General features: G+C 40.9%; 1 protein-coding gene across 2 annotated transcripts in view; it reads right to left on the bottom strand.

Annotated features, from left to right (window-relative positions):
• Positions 1–19024, bottom strand: part of PPP2R3A (protein phosphatase 2 regulatory subunit B''alpha) — a 128662-nt gene that overhangs the window by 55603 nt on the left and 54035 nt on the right. For both annotated transcript variants that reach the window (XM_084752357.1, XM_084752358.1), the window contains 3 exons: positions 15258–15524; positions 6581–6684; positions 384–486 (listed from right to left, as the gene is read on the bottom strand). In XM_084752357.1, the coding sequence (XP_084608483.1) occupies positions 384–486; positions 6581–6684; positions 15258–15524 (474 nt within the window). The remainder of the gene's footprint in view (positions 1–383; positions 487–6580; positions 6685–15257; positions 15525–19024) is intronic.

Genomic DNA, 19024 nt, shown 5'->3' with positions numbered 1-19024 from the left:
TGCAGTAGGAACAGCCCTGTTTTGTCTATTTTATATTGTGGGGTCTGTTGTAGATTCATTCAACAAAAGATTTTACTACTTTTTACTACTACAACAAATTTAAAAATCATCCTTAGCAATCTGGCTTCTAGATGTGTGTAGCTCAATTGCATAGTATTATAATCACACTTGAAAATGAAAAAAAAAATCCTCTCACCAGGCATAGTGGCATAAGCTTAAACGTAGCACTTGGGGCAGGGAGTTTGATATAGCCCATGCCATACAGTAAGATGCTGTCCCTAACAGACAGACAGACAACCCCAGAACCATTCAGTCAAACAAACAAACAACCTCTTTTCAAATTCCAAAAATAAATCCCATTTTGGAAAGATACTAAAAATCACCTGCAGTAAAGGAATAAAATCCTCCTGTTCTAGATAGCTGCAGCTGGGCTTTGCCAGAAGCCAGACGAACTTGGAGGCATCATCATGATGGTTTCTTAGCAACCTGCAAAAGAAACAATGGTTAGGGAGCTCTGCTGCTCAGTGCATACAGTGACGACACATGGACAGGCCGGGAGCTCTGCTGCTCAGTGCATACAGTGACGACACATGGACAGGCTGGGAGTTTTAGTCTGACTTGGGTGCTATTTAGATTAAGACTCAAGTCTTGTTTTTTCATTTTCAGTGCTGGGGATTAAAGTGCAAGTTTTGTGCAAGTCCCTCCTACTAAGCTACCCTGCTGCCCAAATGCTTCCTTTTCAGTGGCTTCCATACTGATTTTCGTCAAATGAGTATCAACTACAAGATGGTAAACTCCTCTTCTAGAGTGTTTTTGAGACTGAGACCACGGGGTAAGATGAACTGCTACAGGTAAAATATGTGTTAGTAAGATATACTGAGGGGAGAAGGGCCTTCAGTGTAACACAGGCAGAGCCACAGCTTCTGAGTTAGTAAGAAGGAAAGACCTTAGATAAATTACTGTGCAATGGAGGAGATGTCACAGTCTATTTTTGTTGTTTTTGTTTTTTGCTTTTTTCCTGACACAATTTCTTTGTGTAGCCTTGGCTGTCTTGGACTAGTGTTGTAGACTAGGCTGGTCTCAAACTCACAGAGACCCGCCTGCCTCTGCCTCCTGAGTGCTGGAATTAGAGGTGTGCGACACCACCGCCGCTACTGTTAGGCTGACATAGCCATGGCCTGCCTGACGGGGGCTTTTAAATTTTGACTTCGAAAGAACAAGTTTTAGAAAACCCGTTCTTTGTTAAGTCTTCTAAGTTTCTAGAACTCTTTGCCTCCAACAATTTGCTGTCCATATACTCTGACAGAAAAGTCAAAACACTGAAAAAGCAAAATTTAAAAGCTTTTCAAACTAGTCCTTTTCCTGGACTTCTTTTTTTTTAAATGGTGGTACCAAGCCAGGTAGTGGTGGAGCATGGCTTTAATCCCAGAATTTAGGAGTCAGAGCAGGAGAATCTCCTTGAGTTCGAGGCCAGCCTGGCATACAGAGTGAGTTCCAGGACAGCCAGGGCTACACAGAGAAACCTTGTCTTGAAAAACAAAACAAAACAGACAAACAAACAAATAAGAAAAAAACCAAAACAACAATAACAAAAAAATGTGTGCAGGTCTTTGTTATATGGGTTGAAACTTTGAAGTCTTTTAATTAAAAAAAATATTTCTTATTCTCTAAACTCAATTATCAACTCCAGATTTTATTTTCCTCCTTGAATGCTTTATTGAATGCTAACTGTACGTGAGGTATTGCATCTGGCCTTGAGGGAGCTCGGCTAAAAGGAAATAGGAAAGGTTCTATTCCCTGTAAGGAGTGTACAGTCCAGTGTTTGGTCACCAGCAGAAGTATACTCCTGTGGAACAACTGCAATATTCGCTACGCAGCTGTAAAAATTCTACACAGCTCTCATTTCCAGAGCAAGCCAGGATGCGCATGTGTATGTCAAAATGTTTGAATTCCGTATTATCGCCTTCTAGTTTATTATTTATGCCTGAATACTTTTTGGACTTAAGAAAAAACTTACACTGTAGCTCAGGCTAGGCAGGAACTCATAGCAATCTTCCTGAGTCAGCCTTCAAAGTGCTTGAATTACAGGCATGACTTATGCCTGACTTAAATATTTTATTTTTTTAAAGATTTATTTATTTATTATGTATACAGTGTTCTGTATGCAGGCCAAAAGAGGGCAGCAGATCTCATTACAGATGATTGTGAGCCACCATGTGGTTGCTGGGTATTGAACACAGGACTTTGGGAAGAGCAGGCAGCGCTCTTAACCTCTGAGCCATCTCTCCAGCCCTTAAATATTTTAATATACTATATTTGGAACTTAAATTGATTTCTGTGAAGGGTGAAATTAAAAAAACAAAACAAAACTCAAACCCCTTTCCTAGGAATGGTAACTCAAACCATCATTCACTTCCATTTGAGCCTTCCTTTCCCAATCTGGTTTTTAAATGGTGTTTTTAGAGAAACTGCCACTAGAGGGCACCCAAACCATTTTAGTAACTGACAATGTACCGGCATCCTCTAGGCTTCTTTTACTACAGGAGGGATGAATTCAGTTACAGTGCTACGTAACTCTGTGAACAGTTTCCTGCAGACTTGCCCATCATGACTTTTTGTTCATTTGCTTTTCTGCAGAAGTTGTTTTTCCCAAAGATGACAACTCATTTCAATAAATGGATATGGCTGCTGTGTCCATCATTGTGCTGTGCTGCTCTACCCACTGTTAACAAATGCCTGCCCTCTCTCAGAGACTTAACTAACACTGCTGTGACTCTCACAGTGAGCATGTGAATCAAAGTGCACACAAGCTGTCCTTTGCTACAGTCGGCCTCAGGGTCTCACACTGTCCTAGCATGTTAAAAATATAACCTCCAGCTTGTGCACGGCTTTCTCTTAGTCAACACTGACATCTTGCTGCTTTGCTAGACTGCTCGGTGGGTTTTTGCCAACAATATTGAGCTCAGTACTACAGATGCCTCTAACAAGGGCTGGATCACTAATTTAACTCTTCTAACCCCTAGCTCACGTTTCAGGGCCAGGCATCTACCTCGATAAAGGACAACAGCTGACGGGAAGCCAGACCACCTTAAAAGTTCTTAAATCCTACGACAGTTTTTACATATCAATTAAATCCAAAATTCTCAGTTCAAATTCTGATTTTCATATTGGGAAAGGGAAAGGCCAAGGTGAGCTCTTGAGTATGTTTGTCTGTTCTTGCGACAGGGTCTCAGTCGATAGCCGTGGCTGCTCTAGAACTTGCTATGTAAGCCATGTTGGAAGGTTCCTACTGTTCTTTCCCTGTTCCGTGTTCTAGATTGCAAGCATACCAAGAACAGGGACACAGATGTTGAGAAGAGAAGTAGAAATGTTATAAATATAGTATTCTTGTCTGAAATTCTTAAAATATTAAAAAAAAAAACCACGCCAAGAACAAATGCTTTTTCCTCTGTTGGTTTATGCTTGCTCATTAGTACCTTTTTTTCCTTTTTTTCTTTTTTGTGCTATTTCTAGCTTCAATAAAGTCTCTTACTTTTACCACTACTTATAAACACATTTAAAAAGGGATGTTCCTTGTATTTTATCAGGCTGTTTTTCTTTGCTATAGGAGAGGTGAGTCAGTGATAATCCAGACGGTGTAGATTCTGCTAGGCTCTTCTTATACTCCTTGGTATCTGGACCACTCAGAATCAATGCCGGAGCACAATGGCTAAACCCAGGGGACAGCGTGAAGGAACTGTCACCTCTGGCTTGGGTGTAGTTCTTTAAGGAAGTTTACTAACTGGTAGTACTCACATACCCTGACCACTTCAGTCCTAATATAATGAAGGAAGAATGTGATTTTCTGTTAGATTTTTAAGACTAGGAATACACTTGCTAATCACTCACTTCATTCAAACAGCACACAACTAAAAGCCTTGGGGAAGTATGAGGGAATTAGAGGGAATCTCTAAGTTTAATTCTGCTAATATTATCTGTGTATTTTAAAAAAAGATTTACTTATTTATACAGTATTTCCGCAGTATTCTGCCTCCATGCCAGAAGAGGGTGCCAAATCTCATTACAGACGGTTATGAGCCACCATGTTGTTGCTGGGAATTGAACTTAGACTTTTGGAAGAGCAGGCAGTGCTCTTCACCTCTCAGCCATCTCTCCAGCCTCATTTATGTGTATATTTTAAATAATAAGTAGACAGCATTTCCACTTTACTAGGAGGAAGGGTACATGGGCCAGAAAACGTGAGAAGGACATCTATAAAGAAGAGTTAGCAGTTAAAAGGGAAGACTGGCTATGCTACCTAGGCTTATATTATCTTGACACATAAACTAGAGTTATCTGAAAGGAGGGAACCTTGATGGAAAAGATGCCTCCGTAAGATCCAGTTGTAGGCATTTTCTTAATTAGTGATTGATGGGGAAGGGCTCAGCCCACTGTGGGTGGTGCTATCCTTGGGCTGATGGTCCTGGGTTCTATAAGAAAGTAGGCTGAGCAAGCCACGGAAGCAAGCCAGTAAGCAGCACTCCTCCATGGCCTCTGCCTCACTTCCTGCCTCCAGGTTCCTGCTCTGACTTCCTTAGATAATGAACAGCAATATAGAAGTGTAAGCCAAATAAACCGTTTCCTCCCCAACTTGCTTTTTGGTCATGGTGTTTCACTGCAGCAATAGAAACCCTGAGACACTGGCCCTGATCAGTGGTTTGCAACCTGTGGGTAACGACCATTTTGGAGTGTGTGTGTCACATATCAGATATCCTGAAAATTAGATATTTACATTATGACTCATTGAGAGTAGAAAAATAACAGTTAGGAAGTAGCAACACACTAGTTTTATGGTTGGAGGTCACTACAACGTGAGGAACTGTGCTAAAGGGTCACAACATTAGAAGTTGAGAGCCACTGTCTTAAATAGTGTTTTAAGGAATCACACCTAGGGCATAGAGAGCAGCTCTGTTGGTAGGGGGTTTGCCTAGCATGCACAAAGCTTTGTGTTCAGTCTCTAGCACTGCATACACCCAGGGTAGTAGCAATGCACACATGTAATCCCTGAACTTGGGAAATGGAAGCAGGAAGGTCAGGAGGGCTAAGTCATCACTGGTTATAGTGAGCCCAGCCTGGGCTCCACAAGACTTTGTTACAAAACAAGGCAATATCTAATAGCATCCAAGGAAGAGACTTAAAGAAAAAGTTGGGCTTGAATTTGAGATAATTTATCAGAATGCTAAGAGTCAGGAATATTTGATAAGTACTAGTTCTTCGTCCTTTAACTTGAACTCTCAAAAAAGTGCTGATTAGCTGAGTGCAGTGGTGCTCACTTGTAATCCCAGCACTTGGGAGGCAGAGGCAGGTGGATCTCTGTGAGTTCAAGGCCAACCTGGTCTACAAAGCAAGTCAGGACAGCCAAGGCTACACAGAGAAACTCTGTCTCGAAAACAAAACAAAAAGTGCTGATTAAAATCTGTAAGAATTTAGTGAATTTTTATAAATCAATTGGATATAATTATCCATTAAATTATTTAAGATTATAAGTATATTTTTCTTTTAAATTTTATTCTGGTGTGTGCACACACGTGTGTGAGTGGTGCATTCATAGAGATATACAGGCACAAGTTCATGTCTGCTGTGGTGGCTAAGGACGGCAGTTTCAACCTGTTTACAACTCTGACTTGACTCATTTACAGCAGGGTCTGTCCGTGAACCTGAAACTTTTAATTTTCTGCAGGACTGGATGGCTAGTGAGCCTCTGGGATCCCCGTTTCTGTGTCTCGTGATGTTTAGGTTACAGGAACACACAGCCGCATCCAGATTTTTATGTGGGTGCTGGGGATTTGAGCCTAAGTCCTCATATTTGCACTCTTATCCACAGAACCACCTCTCTAGCCTGCAGAACTTGTGATACACATGGTTCTACTCTTAAAGGAGAATCATTATTTACTTTTATTATTGCTATTGGATTGAAATTCCGAGTCTCTACTTTTATAAGTAAAACTGAGAAAGAAACTATCAAATAGTTACTGAAAAGTATCTCTGGAGAGTTGTTTTACTGTTTACAAACACAATATTAAAGATTAGAAAACAATGATGTGTATGAGTGTTTTGTCTGTTATGTACCATGCACATGCATGCCTGGTACCTGAGGGGGTCAGAAAAGGGCTTTGGATCCCCAGGAACTAGAGACACAGAAGGCTACAAGTCACCATGTGGGTGCTGGGAGTCACTCTAAGAACATCTAAAGGAGCAGCCTGTGCTCTTAACTGCTGAGCCATCTCTCTAGCCCCACTTTTGAGTCAGGGTCTTACTAGGTAGCCCTGGCTAGCCTAGAACTAGCTATGTAGACCAGGCTGACTTCAAACTCATAGATCTGCTTGCCTCTGCATATTCAGTGCTAAGATTTAAGGAATATATCACCACACCTGGCATTATTTAATGGCATAATAGACAATGTCTTGTGGCAAATAACTTGTAGGTATAAATGGTAATGAATCATAGAATTTTCCTTATTGAATAAGCTAATAAGATATATACCATTTGTAAGGGCCACCCAATTCTTTGCTAGCCTCAGAATGACTGCTTCCATACTTACTTTTTCCACATGGCAATGAATGACTGTGCTGTCACAAATCCAGTCTTCTCTCCTCCTGCAGCCTTGAACATGGGGGCTTTCCAATAGAGTGGACAGCCACAGACCTGCACACAAAACCAAAACAGAGTAAGCTAAGGGAAGGGAAAAGATAGCATAGCCGAAAGAAGAGGCATGGACTTTCACCTGTCACGCCCCAGTGGATAAAAAGGCTGTCGGGGTGAATGAGAGAAAGGGAGGGAGGAGGAGGCAGAGAAACAACACAGAGGACTCCATGTTTAGTGAAGTAAGTGGAAAGCCCTTTATCTGCTTGCAAAATTAATCCCCCTCCCAATAACAGCTGCAAAAAAAGAAAAACAAAACCAAACAAAAAAACCACCCCAGCATCTCTTCCTGCCACTCTTACGTCATATATTTTTCTACCTTCTAGAAAGACATGACTAAACTTCTAGTTGTATGTCTTTCATTTCTTGAGTAGAAAATGCGGTCATTTTTATTATCAGGTCACTTGCCGTTAAAACACTCTACTACCAACTTACTTGTTCTCCTTGCCTATTGTTATTAAGCTCCAGGTTTACAAAACAACAACAAACAAAAAACTGAACTAGAAAAGGGACTTCAGAGATGGCTCAGGAACTAAGAAAGCGCAGTGCTCTCCAGCACCCATAGCAGGCGGCTCACAACCAGTGTTTATAACTCCAGCTCAGGGTCATCTGATACCTTTGAGCTCTGCGGGCACCCGTACCACACCCACCCACCCACAATTTGATATCCCCTTTTCCTGAAAACACTAGGATGTGTAAGGAAACAGCTATCAAATCTATTAAAGTGGTTGTAATTCAAGTAAAAGATGAAAAATAAGACACAGAGTGCCATCATTTATGTTAGAAGATTGCAAGTAGCTATGCATTATAAAAATGTTAGCTAAGAATTAGAATAAACTTCAAGACCACAAAAAGCTCCAGCTTTTCTTCTCCTTAATAAAATGTTCTGATTTTTAATTAAAAATTATCCTTAAGTAGGACCCAATTACTCTTGCAAGAAAGAGTTCTTACTAAATTACCAATTTTTTCTTAAAGGGAACATTTATTTCCAATAGCACATAAATATTAATAAATATTCCAAATCTTCCTACTTTTGTCCATACATGGAAAGCATGTTTCTAATCTAGAACTCTGTGCAGGAGGAAGCATCTAGTTTCACTGTCCATCTTTGCCCTGCAGAGGGAAGGTTCTCTTTGGAGGTACACTAGATGTGTAGCTACCTTAGGTTTAGGAGACTTACTCCTGGCATGAAACTCTGCACAGAAGATTCCTAGTTGGCCTTTATCTATCCTGGGAGATCCCAAGACAGTTGCTAGTTCACAGTAGAGACAAAGATGAGGTAAAACCAGAACAGACTACTGCCTCTAGAACAATGAAGTTTATTTCATAAGCAGAACAGAACTGAGGGTTTCCTGAAATGAGTGTGGTGGTTCTAGAAAGGGAATGGCTTCTTGGATAGTCTTCCTATGTTGGGAAGGTCCCCTCTGACTGAGTGTGACACACACTGACCAGTGAGTGAGGAGAGTGGCATAACTAGCCAGCCTGATCAGTAGAATCAACCCTGCCAATAAATTCAGTGATGGATGTTGCAGGCTAGAGCTTCCGACGTCCAGAGTTTAAGACTGCGTAAGCAGAGGTTGAAAGCTTCAACTAAGGTCAAGTATTGCTTAGCAACCCTGCGATTTCTGTTGATTACAGAAACTATGATTGCTAATACAAAGCTTATAATTAAGAAGCTTTGGGTAGGTGAACTGTCAAATCCACCTTTCCCAACTCAGTCCCTCTTTTCATACATAGTGAATTTTGAGGAAATGCTCCTAGGTAGCCTTACTGATAGGCTCCTGGCTGGGAAAGATAAGAGTCGTCTTTACTTTGGCTGTGGGGGAGCCACAGACACAAAGCACAGAGAGAACTGCAAGTTTTCCTAGTTGGGGTTAATTGTTAACCTGACACAGCCTAGAGTCCTGTCAGAAGAAAGCCTTGGTCAAAGAACTGCTTAGATCTGCCTGGCCAGGGGAGGCACTGTCTTGATTATTAGTTGATGGAGGAGGGCGCAGCCTGCTGTGGGTGGCATCATCCTTAGGCAAACGGCCTGCATTATATAAGGAAGCGGGGTGAGTATCAACCACACAGTGGCCAGCGAGCAGCAGTCTTCACGGTTCTTGCCTTGAATTCTCCTGCCCGGAACAGTCTCAAGGAAAGAGTGTGACTTGAAAATGTAAGGCAAATAAACCCTTTCTTCCCCAAGGTGTTTCTGATTAGAGCATTTTATTATAGCAACAAGGGGAAAGAAAGCCACAGAAGTGGATTGCCAAAAAATTTGAAACTCTAACCACTTGAATCAATCAAGAATTTTTCAGAATTAGAAGAGATCAAGAATTTTCAAGCTCAGTGTCAGGAGAACCACCGACTGCAGCTGCACGCCTTCCAGAAGGTGCGCACTTCCACCTTTTGTAGCGCGACTTCCACTAAACAACTTCCACTGTCCAACTACTACTGTCCTTCTGCTAGTGAAATATACCAGCAAGATGCTTCCTAATGACACAGTGCTGCACCCATAGAGCAGTGTATCACTCAGCCACCATCAGAGAAGCTTCTGGCAGCAGATGAGAATTAACACTAGTGGACAAGGTGCAGACAGTGAGAGACTTTGGAGCACTCAGTTCTAAATCAGATGTCCTTATCAAAGCCCTCCTCTCCAGCTGGAGAGACAGCTCAGAGGTTAAGAGCACTCTCTACTCTTCCAGAGGTCCTGAGTTCAATTCCTAGTAACCACATGGTGGCTCACAGCCATCTATGATGAGATCTGGTGCCCTCTCCTGGTGTGTAGGTGTACATGCAAGCAAAACACTGTATACATAATAAATAAATAGATAGATAGATAGATAGATAGATAGATAAACAAGTAAATAAATAAATAAATAAATAAATAAAATTTCAAAGCCCTCCTCTCAAGACTCAAGGATCTGTGCAGAGGAAGGAGCAGAAGATTTTAAGAGCTAGAAGTAATGGATGACTTCAAGGAACCAGGGCCTTCAGATACAGCAGCACTGATGCTCATACGAACTCACAGAGGCTGTGGCAGCACACCACACAAGACCTGCACACATGTTCAAGCCAGGTGAGGTCCCAGCACTGACAGGGGCAAGTAGACACAGGGTCCCACCGCTAACCAAGAAAGCATTTGCAATCGATACCCACTGCCAAAGAGAAAATCAGTTTTCTCCAATGTCACTGGGCATATTAACCATACTCTAGGAGCAGTTGGCCAACACAATGAACTGTTGTTTTTGGGGTGAACAAATGAACTCCGCTGTTTTCGAGGTAAATTTTTTGTTACCTTTTGGCATTTTGTCTTATTGGTCTTTTAGTTATTTGTTTTTGATTTTTCGGTGTGTGTGTGTGTGTGAGAGTGTGTGTGTGTGAGTGTGTGTGTGAGTGAGTGTGTGTGTGTGTGTGTGTGTGTGTGTGTGTGTGTGTTTATTTGAGCCAGAGAGAGAGCACATAAAGTTGGGGGTGGGATCTGAGAGGAGTTGGAGGAGGAAAAAACACGATTAAAAATATTGCATGAAAAAGAATTTTAAATACCACCAGACTAGAAAAAATAGAAAAAATTACTAGCTGAAAATAATGAGGCAGAAAAGCAAGAAAAAGTCCTTTCTGCAAGTGAAGGGAGAAAAACAATCTTTTCTCTTTGTCTGACTGCTTTAAAGTGCAGGTATGTCAGTTCATAAGGAGCATTATAAGTCAGCAAGACATTAATACATGAATTCATTATGATTCAAAGGCAAAAACCACAAAGATAAAATATAATAATGAAAATGCTTTGGACTAGAGTAGAAAAGGTCATTGTAAGTGAAGACCCAAGTGTTAGGCAGCATAAGGTATCAGGCCCTAGCAGACAACGTGCAAGGATAAAGGCTGTGGACCTGCACTGTGACCACTTTAAAGAGACACATGGTTGGCTACATTTACTGAAAGTAAATGAATTAGGGTAGAAGGAGCCAGAAGGCCAGCAAGAACCTGGAAAGTAAGTGACATAAATCTGAAAGCACCTAACGGGATTTTTAGTAACACAAGAAAGAATAAACTAGTGTGAAGATTTTTTTTTTAAGTAAAAAAATGGGTGACAAGTGATACAGAAAAAACACTTAGAAAACAGCTTTAAAAGAAGCAAAAGAATATGGTAATTAAAGAGTAAAGAAAACCTGACTAACACCTGTAATTTGACTTAAGAATGGCCCAACAACAGTAAGACTATAAAGCAAAGTTGTTCTGATATTCACAGGAGATTACTTAATATCTGCCATGTTCTTTCAATATTTTAAAGTGTTTTCAAGGCTATCATTTCATTGGGTGTTCACATGATTTCCCATTCATAAAAGCGTAGGTATCTTTAATTTTTTTTTATCCTACTTTGTAGAAGATGAAACTTAAGTACAAAGGTGCTCCCCTATAAGGCACAAGGCACACCTCTAGATGGTGCTATGCCTCCCAGGAGAGAGGAGCTGGAGGGCTTTGCGTACCCAAATGAGAGTTTTACTCTTTTCTGCAGTTTTATGTTAGAGGCTCTGACAGACGCTTTTTTTTCTGTTGCTCAGTTTCTATGTGTACACTATTAGGTTTATTTTCTATTCATTTTTTTCTCTATCACAACTTGAAGGTGTGTAAAGTAAATTATAAAGTACATACTAAAACTTTAACCAGACATTAATGGATGTTAAGTTCTCTGTGGCTGTGTGAGGTCTAAGATGAATGAACAGGTCAAACTACACCAACAGCTGCTGCTTTCATAAACAAGGTTTTCTGTGCACTTAAAAAACCGACTCCAGTCTTTACAGCTACACTTAAGCACCGCTAAGCGTGAGCTACAAACATAAGCTGGCTCCCCAAACATTTTTATAAACTGCAAGAATACATAAACACTCATTTACTGCTCTGACAATCCCCTCCCTCCCTGTTCCTTAATGGCGGCCTCTCTTCTCCCTTTCCTACATTAAGCTGGTGTAAGAGGATGGGCAGTAAGTGCTAAAGACACAGCTGACTGCCTGCCTCACGGCAAAAAAAAAAAAAAAAAAAAAAAAAAAAAAAAAAGACACTTTGTAAAGAATGTTGACAATAATCACAACTTAGTTAAGTGCTAAGAAGTAGGACCCAAATAAAAGCTAGGTTAAATAAAATTAGGTAGCTGGAAGATACAAACAAATTTTTAAAATAAGTGGTTTTAAGAACAAAGAGACGGGGCTGTAGAGTTGGCTAAGGAACATACTGTTCCTGCAGTTCCCAGCACCCACATCAGGTGACTTACAACCACCTGTAACTCCAGCTCTGGTGGATGGATGCCCTTCCTCTTCTAGCCTCTGTGGACACACACGGACACGGACACACACACGGACAGACACACACGGGCACACACACACGGGCACACATATACTATTAAGGAATACAGAGCAAATTTTAATATAAGTAGCTGATACGGTGTCAAAACCAAAACACATTTAAGTAGTTAGGCCTATAGAGGTCCTAACAACGCCCCCCCCCCCCCAAAAAAAGGCAAAACAAATGAACATAATCTAACTTTCACTTCTGAGACAGTTTTGCTCTGTAGCTCACACTGGGCTTGAACTCAAGACTGGATCACAGGCATGTGCTATCATGCTGGCTCAAAAGTAACTTTTGAGGGCTGGAGAGATGGCTCAGTGGTAAAGAGCCCTGTCTGCTCTTCCAAAGGTCCTGAGTTCAATTCCCAGCAACCACATGGTGGCTCACAACCACCTATACTGAGATCTGGTGCCCTCTACTGGCGTGCAAGCTAACATGCAGGCAGAACACTACATAAATAATAAATAAATAAATCTTTTTTTAAAAAAAGGTAACTTTTGAACTAAATACATATGTACACCTTCATTTCAGTACATCTCGCTATCTAAGCTCCAGTTAATGTCTTACAGCAGTTAACACAAAGATTTAGCTTCTAAGAATGGAAATTTGGACTATCATCAAATTAACCTAGTGATTTATGTATAAAATGGCTATTATGCCATTTGATTAATAGCATGAACAATAAATAGTTAACTAACTAAATGCTTAGTAAAAGAAAACAGCCTTGAGCCGAGCGTGGTGGCGCACGCCTTTAATCCCAGCACTCAGGAGGCAGAGGCAGGTGGATCGCTGTGAGTTCGAGGCTAGCCTGGTCTACAAAGTAAGTTCAGGATAGCCAAGGCTACACAGAGAAATCCTGTCTCAAAAAACAAAAAACAAACAAACAAACAAACAAAAAAACAGCCTTGTTTTTAAAACTCCTCCACAGTGCTGGCTTCCATGCTGCCACATATGGGCGGACAGTACATCATATAACTAACTGGTGAAGCCCTTCCTTTGGTTTCCAACACCACAGGACCTTTCTTTCCCTGCCTTCACTCTACTCTGCTTACCTGTCCTTTGATATTATGGGGTCACTAGGCATTGCTCTACTTCCCTCTCATGAGTCAGTAGAGAGTTAGCAGGAGACTTGTCTGTGGAGCAGGACAAGGCTGTGAGGAACAGGGTGAACAGGTTCCTCAGTCAAGGGGCTGGTAATATTCAGAAGAAGAGGATTATTCCAGGAACCTTTATTCAAGACAGAAAAGGCGGCAGGCGTGTGGCTATGAGGTACTCATTGCTGGGATGGTCTTTTGTATTAGTTACTTTTCTGACACTGTGATGTAAAACAATATGACCAGGGCCATGACCAGGGCAACTCAGAGAAGTTTATTTAGGCTTATGGTTCCAGAAGAATAAGAGTCCATGATTACAGAGTGGAGGCGTGGTGGCCAGGGAGCAAACTGAGAGTGTTAATCTTGAACCTCAAGCAGAGGGAGTGAACTAGAAATGATGGAGGGGTTTATACTCTCAAAGCTCACCTCCAATGACATATTTCCTCCTGAACTTTCCGAACACCTTCATGAGTTGGGGACTAAGGATTCAAATGCTCAGGACTATGGGAAACATTTCATTCAAACCACCACAAAGCGCTCTAGACATGAAACCCCCAGCTCCGTATCTGGAACAGTTTCTTCTCATTTGCTTATTTGAAGCATTTCAAGAAAACTATCATGAACTGTTTCATAAATTGTAAGCTGTCAACATCTGATAAAAAAAAGTTCTGAGAGGTTCTAGTAAACTTAATTAAGACGTGTGTGTGTGTGTGTGTGTGTGTGTGTGTGTGTGTGTGTGTGTGTGTGTTTTACAAACCAGCCCCGTTTATTAGACTGTAATCTAGCTAACCCAGATGACTCTCTTACCCCAAAGCTATTCCTGCTTTGCACTGTCCTGTCTTTCTATCTATAGCCAGTGTAGATCACAGTGCTTTCCTTCTCCAATGTCTATTTAAAAAAAACGTTCTTAGCTTTAATCTGGTAGACATTTTCCAGCTGCTTCGAACCTATCTGGTGGTAGTTTCTGGAACCTATCTCAGGATCTGATCATCTTTTTTTTTCTGGTTAGCATCTGTAATGCTTCAAAACCCTTTCTTTATAGCTTTCCTGGTTTCTGAAGTTTTGGTTTGCAGATTTTACTTATCCTTGCTAAATTTTGTATTTTATATTCAGTTCTGTAGCTTCAGCATAGTCAGGGGAGTTACCAACTTCAGTCTATCCTCTAGCACAGTAGCTGTCTCTCAGGGAGTTGGGTAAGGAAACTTAGTACCCCAAAAAGAGACCCTTTAGTGTAGATGGCTATTTATCCAGAGTTGGCTTATATGACTTATGTTCATTGATATAATGCACATAGAAACCGCACCATGTAGAAGTTAGAGGAATTGTTCTTTACCTGAGCTCCCCCTATGACTTCTAGTAAGTTCTTGGGGGATTAATTTCTTCAAGGTAAACAGTGCAGACAAGTCAATTCTTAGTTCTGGAGTATAGATTTTGTTAGAAACATCTAAGAACCATCAAATAAGTTCTAACATGGGGAGAGGGTGAAGGAAGAATAAAAAAAAAACTTTTGTGATCCATTGAATAGCAACAAAAAAGCTCAGTAGGGTCAGCTAGGGAAGAGGGTGGGACAAGCTTAGAAAGTGCACTTTTGCAAATAGGGCGAGAGAGAGGTCTTTGCTAGATGCTGGGGAAGTTAGTAGGAGTGGAAATCCATCACGAAGGAGAAGTAGGGAGTGTAATATGTCTACAGCTGAGCACGCAAGAGAGCTAGGCACATGCAGCAAACAGGAATTAGGCATTCAGAGGATTTTGGGGCCTGACAGGGGAGGCACTGAAATACAAAGAGAAGTTAGTACTTTATCTTAAAGAATAAAATTTTAAAATAAAAAAAAATGATTCCTTCCAAGTGGAAGTGCACATGAGGTCTCAGGCATTCCTTGATTTCCTACTTGCTTCACTGTAGCTCTCAGGCCACTATAATCTTTAGCCTCTTAACTACAGCCTGGACACATGGCTAAATTCCAAGGCCAATCTAATCTGTAAATCGAGTTCAAGGTCAGCCATGATTACAAAAGAGTACTATGACAAAGGACCACTGTTAGAGATGTAGTAGGATCAAATACTTTCCATCATAAGAAGATCAAAACCAAACCTGTGCTTCAAGCCAGAGCAAAGAGGCGCTGAAGAGGGGTAATGTTGGCACTGCAGTAGTTATATTACCTTTGCAATTTTCCCCATTTCATAAATATCTGCTTTCTGATCTTCAATATCCATGAAAGCAGTTTCGATTCTGCTTAGGATCTGTTCATGGTTACTGCAGGTGTCTGGGAGTCCTTCAGGGAAGTAGAACTGTGGAATGTTTATGGACAACGGTGTATTCACAACATCATTCTCACAAGGAACACAGGAGACAGGCTGGGGACTGCTTGGGAGGGTGGCTGCAGGTGGAAGTGGTGTTGCAGGTTTCTTTTCTGGTTTATTTTGAATCTGGAAGAAAAATATGATTATAAGATATAAAAACTCTAAACAGTATATATTTCTCAACAGCAATAAGAAGTTGTGTGTAAATATATAAAACTTCAACCAGAGATAGTAGCAATCAAGGGCTCACTTTAGAGGAGTCTAGAGGGTAGTAAACATGTTTCTAGGGAATGTTTTCCATATTAAATAAATTAACATATTACTTGTCAGTACTTGTTCACAAATTTATGGTTTAAAAATCCTGCAGTAATTTTCCCATCTATCAGTTGGCAAGTATTTCAGGACAATCAAAGAGCAATATCAGTTAGCTAGAACAGTATCAGCTGATTGATATATATAATTTTTCTCTCTGAGATAGGGTTTCTTTGTATTCCTTGGCTGTCCTGGACTTACTTTGTAAACCAGGCTGGCCTTGAACTCACAGAGATCCGGCTGCCTCTGCCTCCTGGGGGCCTGTGGCTGCTGATAAAAGATCTTAAAGTGTATTCTCTTTGTTGTTGTTAGAACAACTAAGTAAAATAAAATTCTGGTTTACTGTTGAATTGTTTCACACATACATCAAACAGGCCAATAAACAAACAAATGCAACTTCATAGAAAAAAATAAGAAAAAAAAATGCCCCTCTTATCTTTGGCCATTTAAAACCATGTCATAAACCGACTGCTTGTAGTACAGTTGGGTACAGCCACAGACAGTTACTTAGGAACCATGCAAGGGTGGCTTTGGAACAGCCAGTGGAGTGAAGGTACATTCTTCGTCTCTTGGAACTTTATTAGTTAGGTTCTTTCTGAAGACTGTTCTTGGTCTTTTTGTGAATGTGATAACAAGTTTAATATATATATATCTAAGCTGGGCGTGGTGGCACATGCCTATAATCCCAGCACTCAGGGAGGCAGAGGCAGGAGTATCTCTTTGAATTCGAGGCCAGTCTGGTCTTCAAAGAGAGTCCGGGACAGCCAAGGCTACATGGAGAAAGCCTGTCTTGAACCCTGCCTCCCAAATATATATGTCTGTATTGGTGATATAGTGATGACCATATCTGCTTTCTAAAGTATATACACTTAGGGAGGGGATAGGGGAATGTAGCTCACTGCATAGCGTGCTTGACTACCATTCACAAAGCAGTGTGTTCAATACCCACTAGTGAACAAAACCAGGTGTGGTAATGCAAGCGTGTAGTTCCAGCACTTGGAAGGCAGGAGGATCAGGAGCTAAGGGTCATCCTCTGCTATAGAGCAAACTGGAGGCCAGGCTGGGCTTCAGGAGACTCCTTCTTAAAAAAGAAAATAAAGCTGGGTGGCACACGTCTTCAATCCCAGCACTCAGGAGGCAGAGGCAGGCAGATATCTGTGAGTTGGAGACCAGTGTGGCCTACAGAGCAAGTTCCAGGACAGCCAAGGCTTCACAGAGAATCTCTGTCTCGAAGAAGAAAAAAAAAAACCAAAACAAAAAAAGAAAGAAAATATACATATCTGGGATATGGGATATTTTAATTTTCTCTTCTAGTTTGACTTCATCAAAGTAGAATTACTACCAGCACTTGACAAGCACTTTTAAAAACTTCTGGCTGGTTTGTTTGCCACTTCCCCTTAAAACAGCAGGCTGTTTTCTCTAAGATATAAGTTTAACTCATTTTTTTAGGTATGCTGTAGTAGGCAAGAACCATGGTCACTAGTTTCATCATAACCAGTCTTAACAGTTAATTATTAATTTAGTTTATATCTTTCCTCCCCCCCCCCCACAGTGTCTGTTGCAGTACGCTTCCTAAGATGGGAAAGGGGGCATGGAGGGCGGCAGAGAGCTTGATACTCCTCAGGATGGAGAAGACGGTCAGGGAGGTATACCAGCATTCAGATAGGAGTTTATTTTACTTCTTACTTCTTTTATTGAGATAGAGTCTCAGATGAAGCCTAGGCTAGCCTTGACCTCTCACCATATAGTCAAGTCTCAGTAGCGTCCTGCCTCCATCGGCCACGTGTTGGGATTACAGCAGTATGCTATCATGGTCAGTTTTTTTTGAGATTTATTTTATTTTACTTGGTTTCTTGAGACAGGGTTTCTCCCTGTAACAGCTCTGGCTGTCCTGGACTCACTTTGTGGACCAGGTGGGCCTTCAACTCACAGAGATCCACCTGCCTCTGCCTCTTGAGTGCTGGGATTTTAAGTGTATGCCACCATGCCAGGCTAAGATTTATTTTTAATGTGTATGTGTGTTTGCCTGTGTGTATGTCTGTGCACACACACATGTTTGGTGCTGTGCAGGTTAGAGGAGGGCTTTAGATCCACGGGGACTGGTGTTAGAGATGGCGATGAGCTGTCATGTGGCTGCTAGGAATCTAACTCGTGTCCTCTCTAAGAGCAGCAATTGTTCCTAACTGCTGAGCCATCTCACCAACCCCATATGCCCAGCCATTTAGGAGTTGCTTTTTATTTTATTTTATTTTATCTTATGCCAATGAAGACTAAGTTCAATTCAGAGATTCCTAGCAGAAAAAAATTTAAAAAAAGATTTCATGAAGTTTTTGCAGAGTTCTAAATTAACAAGGGTCATCAGCAGCATTGCAATGTATTAGACACTACATACAGTAGGAAAGACAGTCATTGAATAGTTAGGTTCTGTGGGGGAGGGGTATGCAAGAAGCCTCACCCAGTCCTGTTGGATGGTAGGCGGTCTCTTTGCCACTGAGCTACCTCCCCAGACCTAAGTTGTTGTTGTTTTTAATTTACTGTGAACACAAAGTATTATTCAAATGTTCTTTCTTTTTAAAATCACCCTGCTCTTCCTGACGCTTGAACAGTGATCCCATATAGTTACAGTCAAAGAAGGAACAGCAGAGAAGAAAGTGAGGCCACGAAACATAACAAACACAACAGCAAACAGTACCTGCTTCCTAGACCTTACGAGAGTTACCCAAACCTTTAGAATTTCAGTAATAAACAAAGACCACAATCCCCATTCTTTGGAAGATTGCAGGAATTAAGGAAATAATAGAATGCAACATAGATAAAATGTTCCAAACCCTGCTGAGTACAGATCTGTCCTTGTGAAAGGCAGTGAGTGACAAAGCCAAACAGTGGGGCTCTCAGAAGATTATAAACAATGCAGAATTTGGCACAGTCCTTTAGATTCAATAATAAATAATCATGTCCACTTGTAAAGCAACCCAAAGTTTATAAACCTCTCTTGATTTAGCAAAGTGATCATCTAGCCTAAATAAACATCTCCTTGCCTTAATGCTAAATCTGCAAGTATCATTACACAGTCGTATGAGTCAGCAGCACTGGAAAGTATTCTTAAAATTCTGAAATAGGGCAGATCTTCAGAGGTGCTACCTAGATCTTATGTATTAGTGTGGTGTCTATTTTATTTTTTTGTGCAGAAAGAGGCTTGTGAAACTATAAGTATACAATCATCAAAATTCTGTTTCTTGAAAATGTTTCCAATAGTATGATATCCAGTGAAGTTAGGTTTAATTTCAGGGCAACTGTGGCATTAGAACTGAGAC

The sequence above is a fragment of the Acomys minous genome, assembly GCF_964271855.1.
Source record: "Acomys minous genome assembly, chromosome: 13".
Lineage (NCBI taxonomy): Eukaryota > Metazoa > Chordata > Mammalia > Rodentia > Muridae > Acomys > Acomys minous.
This window is presented reverse-complemented; position numbering and strand designations above follow the sequence as displayed.